Source organism: Primulina huaijiensis, chromosome 8 (assembly GCF_012295235.1).
Source record: "Primulina huaijiensis isolate GDHJ02 chromosome 8, ASM1229523v2, whole genome shotgun sequence".
In the NCBI taxonomy this organism is placed as follows: domain Eukaryota; kingdom Viridiplantae; phylum Streptophyta; class Magnoliopsida; order Lamiales; family Gesneriaceae; genus Primulina; species Primulina huaijiensis.
The window spans coordinates 13,132,039-13,137,224 of NC_133313.1; the positions used below are offsets into that span (position 1 = coordinate 13,132,039).

General features: G+C 37.9%; 1 protein-coding gene across 1 annotated transcript; it reads left to right on the plus strand.

Annotated features, from left to right (window-relative positions):
- The first annotated feature begins 707 nt into the window (after nucleotides 1–707).
- LOC140982074 (uncharacterized) lies at nucleotides 708–3,439 on the plus strand. Its single transcript, XM_073448488.1, has 3 exons — nucleotides 708–880; nucleotides 971–1,388; nucleotides 3,005–3,439. The coding sequence occupies exons 1-3, from the start codon at nucleotides 708–710 to the stop codon at nucleotides 3,437–3,439; spliced, it is 1,026 nt and encodes a 341-aa protein (XP_073304589.1).
- Nucleotides 3,440–5,186: the final 1,747 nt, after the last annotated feature.

A 5,186-nucleotide genomic window follows, 5' to 3' on the forward strand; every position in this document is an offset into this window, starting at 1 on the left:
ACCACACATTTCCGCACATCACGTTTTTGAGTTATGAGTAGCCATGATCAGTTTTACATTTGTTACGATACGTTTTTGTTTTCCATGATTTTTACTTGCCTTATTTCTACGCACATTATCGATGGCCGAGTTGGCAATGATTTTAAACTGTTGTATATTAAATTGTCATTTGATTACAATTATTTTTAAAAGGTGTATTTTTCAATAAAGTTGCACGCATGCGAAGTATTTAAATGTTTATTTTCGAAAAAGGTGAGCCTTACAAAAAAAAATTAAAAAAAAATTTAGCAGCATTTTAAATTAGGAGACGTCACAGTTGTTATTAAAGAAATGGTCTTTAATAGGATTGTACCACCGTCAGCTTCTGCAGCTCAGTCTTCAAGCTTCAAGTCTGTAAGCTTTAAATGTTTTAAATGTTTTAAATGATTTACTGCTATCACATGCATGTTTACATGATATACGTTTTACGAGGATTTTCAGTGCATGTTTAGCGGCTTTGATTTAAGGACTTATTATTTTGAAAAAAAGTAGATTAAATTACATGATGGGTTACGTTTAAAATTGGACTGTATTCAGATATCATGCCTCTCAGACGCGCTCCTAGCACAGACCGTCAGGATGAGATTCCTGGAGGGGGCAGAGACCCCATGCCACCACCGTCGCCAGGAGATGCAGCTACTTGAGTACTAGAAGGGATAGCTAGGCTTATGGAGCAGGCCCAGCAGTCACCCCGACCACAGACAGATGTTTATGAGCAGTTTAGACGGCTCAACCCGAAGGAGTTCGGGGGTACCACTGATCCATTCTTGGCAGAGAGATGTATTCGATCACTAGAGTTGCACTATGAGTATCTGCAGATGAGAGACAACGACCGGATCAGGTGAGCCATTTATATGTTGAGAGATGATGCATCCCTATGGTGGGAGGGATCCGCTCATGCAGTGGACCTGGCTACTCTCACGTGGGACAGGTTCAAGGAGATATTTTATGACAAGTATTTCCCAGCCGATGTCAGGGGCCGCCTGACGAGGGAGTTTATGAGTCACCGCCAGGAAGACTTATTTGTTGTGGAGTTTATTCGGAAGTTTGACATGGGCTGTCATTTTGTGCCCATTATCGCTAGAGATGCCTTTCAGAAGCTGAGGCATTTTATGGACGGACTGAGACCCACCCTGTTCCGGGATGTTATGTTGATGAGACCGGCTAGCTATGATGAGGCCACTGCTTGTTCTTTTCAGGCGGAGCAGGCGCTGCAATACATTGATTTTGAGATGCAGCGGAAGAGACGACAGACTCAGTCCAGTTTCCTCCACAGAAAAAGCAGTTTACAGGGTCACCGAGACAGCAGGGGCAGCAGAAGCCCCAGGGACAAGTTAGGAGGCTCAGCAGTAGAGACCTCCTCAGGCGCCAGGGGCACCTAAGCCAGAGGATGGACAACCTTGCAGACAGTGTAACTAACAGGTTCCATTTTGGCAAGTGCATGTGGGGGGCCTATAAATGCTTCATTTGCGGACATGAGGGCTATAAGGCAGCAGACTGCCCTAGGAACAAGGGCCCTACTACTGACCGAACATATGTGATGCATGCCAAGGAGGCCGTGGCAGAGCCAGATTCGACGCTGATTACTGGTATTCCTTATGTTTAAGATTTTAATTTATCACTTGATTACTTGGGTTATATGTTTATTATGAGATTTAATTTATGGGTTGATAACATAGAAAGAATTAGGATGCATGTTATACTTATTTGGAATTAAGGATTTAATTGCATGATTTGAGAAATTTAAGGACCCGAGTGTAACGACTGATATATGAGGGCCTAATTGCTAAAATTGAAATTTTTAGGGGACTATTTTCGAAATTTTGAAATTTTTGGAGGAGTACTTGGGTTAAATTTGTAATTTTTCGAGGATTTTGGGATAATTGATGGTATGAAATTTCTTAAGTTTCTATGCGATCAAATTTGATGGTATGTTTTGTCGCAGGAAGGATATATATTTCAGGTGTAGCCACGCATGCATTGCTAGATTAAGGAGCTACACATTCGTTTATATTCGAATCTTTCATCAAGCGACAAGGAATCATACCAGTGGCGATGGATTCAGGGTTCAGAGTATCGATTCCATCCGGGGATCAGATGTTCACTTATCAGATAGTGAAGGAATTGGAGCTTCGGTTACAGAATTATGCGGTGCAGGCATATTTGATAGTGCTACCGTTGTCGGAGTTCGACGTCATTCTGGGCATGGACTAGCTTTCGTTGAACGGAGCTATCATAGACTTTCGATAGAGATCAGTATATGTCCGACTGCCCAACGGTAAGCCGTTTATTTTTGAGACAGCCAGACACCAGCACATATCGCACGTCATTTTATGCTTATGTGTGAGGAAGCTTATGAAGAGAAGCTTCCAGGAATTTTTGGCCAGCATTGTATCAGTGTCAGAGCCAGTCAATTAGAGACTAGAGAACGTCGATGTGGTCAGAAAGTTCTCCAGTGTTTTCCCTGACGATGTTTCAGGCACTCCACCAGACAGGGAGGTGGACTTTTCTATTGAGCTCATGTTAGGTACAATGCCGATTTCTAAGGCACCTTACCGCCTAGCACCTGTCAAGATGAAAGAACTGAAAGATCAGATACATGATTTGCTAGATAAGGGATTCATTCGCCATAGCTTTTCTCCATGGGGCGCATAGGTACTGTTCGTTAAAAAGAAGGATGGGAGCATGAGGCTTTGTATTGACTACAGAGAGCTGAACCATGTCACAATAAAAAAACAAGTATCCGTTTCCAATGATCGACGATTTATTTGATCAGCTTCAGGGAGCATCAGTATTCTCGAAGATAGATCTTCGATCTGGATACCATCAGCTGAAGGTGAGAGAGTCTGACGTGCATAAGACTGCCATCCGGACGCGTTTTGGGCACTATGAGTTTATGGTGATGCCCTATGGTCTGACGAACGCGCCATCGATTTTCATGGATCTCATGAATCCCGTGTTTCAGCCATATCTGGATCAGTTTGTCATAGTTTTTATAGATGACATACTGATTAATTCGAGGAGCAGTGAGGAGCACAGTCATGATATGAGGACCGTACTGCAGACGCTACAGGACAGACGACTCTATGCCAAATTAAGTAAGTGCAAGTTCTGGCTCGACAGAGTGGTGTTCTTGGGACACATTGTATCTTTGGATGGTATAGACGTCGACCCCAGTAAAGTGGAGGTAGTCAGAGATTGGTCAGTGCCTAAGAGCGTAACAGAGATTCGTAGCTTCTTGGGATTGGCTGGTTACTACAGGAAGTTCATTCAGGGCTTCTCTTCTATGTTGGTGCCTACGACCGCCTTGATGAAGAAGAATGCCAAATTTATCTGGGGATCAGAGTGCCAGGAGAGCTTTGACAGACTGAAGCAAGCATTGACCACAGACCAGTTCTAGCTATGCCGTCAGGACAGGGTGAGTTTGTGGTATATACAGATGCTTTGAGGCTCGATTTGGGCGCAGTGTTGATGCAGCATGACAGAGTTATAGCTTATGCGTCCAGACAGATGAAGATTAATGAGAAGAATTATCCGACTCATGACCTCGAGCTAGCAGCCGTAGTATTTTTCTTGAAGATCTGGAGACATTATCTGTATGGAGAGAAGTGCATGATTTTCACCGACCATAAGAGCCTGAAGTACTTCTTCACGCATAAAGAACTAAACATTAGCCAGAGGAGATGGCTGGAGCTAGTGAAGGTTATGACTATGACATTAGTGATAAACATAAAAATTGTACATTAATTAAATGTTTTATAATATAAATATATAGTTTTTGTTTTATTAAATGTTTAAATATTATATGTTTTATAATAAATTGTATAAAATATAAGTTGTGTAATTACAAGTTTTTACTATTTTTTACAGGTTCGATAAAACAAGAATAAACTTGGCGTTGCAAATGGGATTAAGATGATTCTTGGACCTTTAGAAAATTGATTATAATATCTACAATATTGTTGACAAGCATGAGATAAAAATCCTCTCACAATTGGGATCAAATTAAGCAACAAATAAAGTTACCAAAGGAGTGGCAATTTTACCATGATCTAGTATTTTGACCATATCTCTCAAATTACTTGGTCAAATGGTTTGAAAAAAATACCACAACTAGACAACTCAATTATCCACATGTTTCTTTTTATGAGAAAAAGCAAATTCGGAGAAGAAGATTTTCAAAAGTGATGTGTAATATAATATAATATCTTGGAACACCAATGAAGACTTATGTGTAAAAAAATAATATTTTATTTGTGGTTGTCTCCCCAAATTTGGCTATAAATAGGGGTGCATTGTAATGTATTGAGATATCCCTCATTCTATGAACAAACCTTTGAGTTCATAATATTTCTCTCTATATTTTTCCTTTATTTCTTCATTTAAATACAATTAGCATGTTAATTTCATATTCAAAGTTTTACACTTTGAATAATGAATAGCTAACTTCCTAAAGTTGAGATGATAAGGTGAAACTCTTGGCATGATAATAAGGTTATTAAAAGGTAAGAATCTATGTTTTATATTATTTAATCATTATTTATTGTTTATGTTATATTTATTTCTTTAAGCATTTTTATACCCTACTTATAAGTGGGAGTTTTGATTTATTGTTGCTATATGTTACACTAAATTCTTGGAACCATTTAAATGTTAGTTTGGTATTACCAACCATTTAAAGTGGATGCCTTGATTTATTATATATAAATATATTATAATATTAAATTCTTGGAACCATTTAAATGTTAGTTTGGTTTTACCAACCATTTAACTTGGATTCCTTGATTTATTATATATGAATATATCATAGTATTAATTTATTGGTACCATTTAAATGTTTGTTTGGTTTTACCAACCATTTAAAGTGGGAACCTTGATTTAGTGTTTACAAATATATATAGCACAATAAATACTTGACCACATTTATAAGTTTTGGTATATATTATATACTTATAAGATAATAATTTATAACATAATATAAATATGATTATTTAATATATTGGAACCATTTTATTAAGTGGATTTCAATATTGTTCGTTAATGTTAACTTTATTAAAATACCAAGAGTGGATCCTTTAATCTCAACTACTTAAATTAAAATTTGAACAATTAAAATTTACCCATTAAAGATTCAAACAATTAAAATT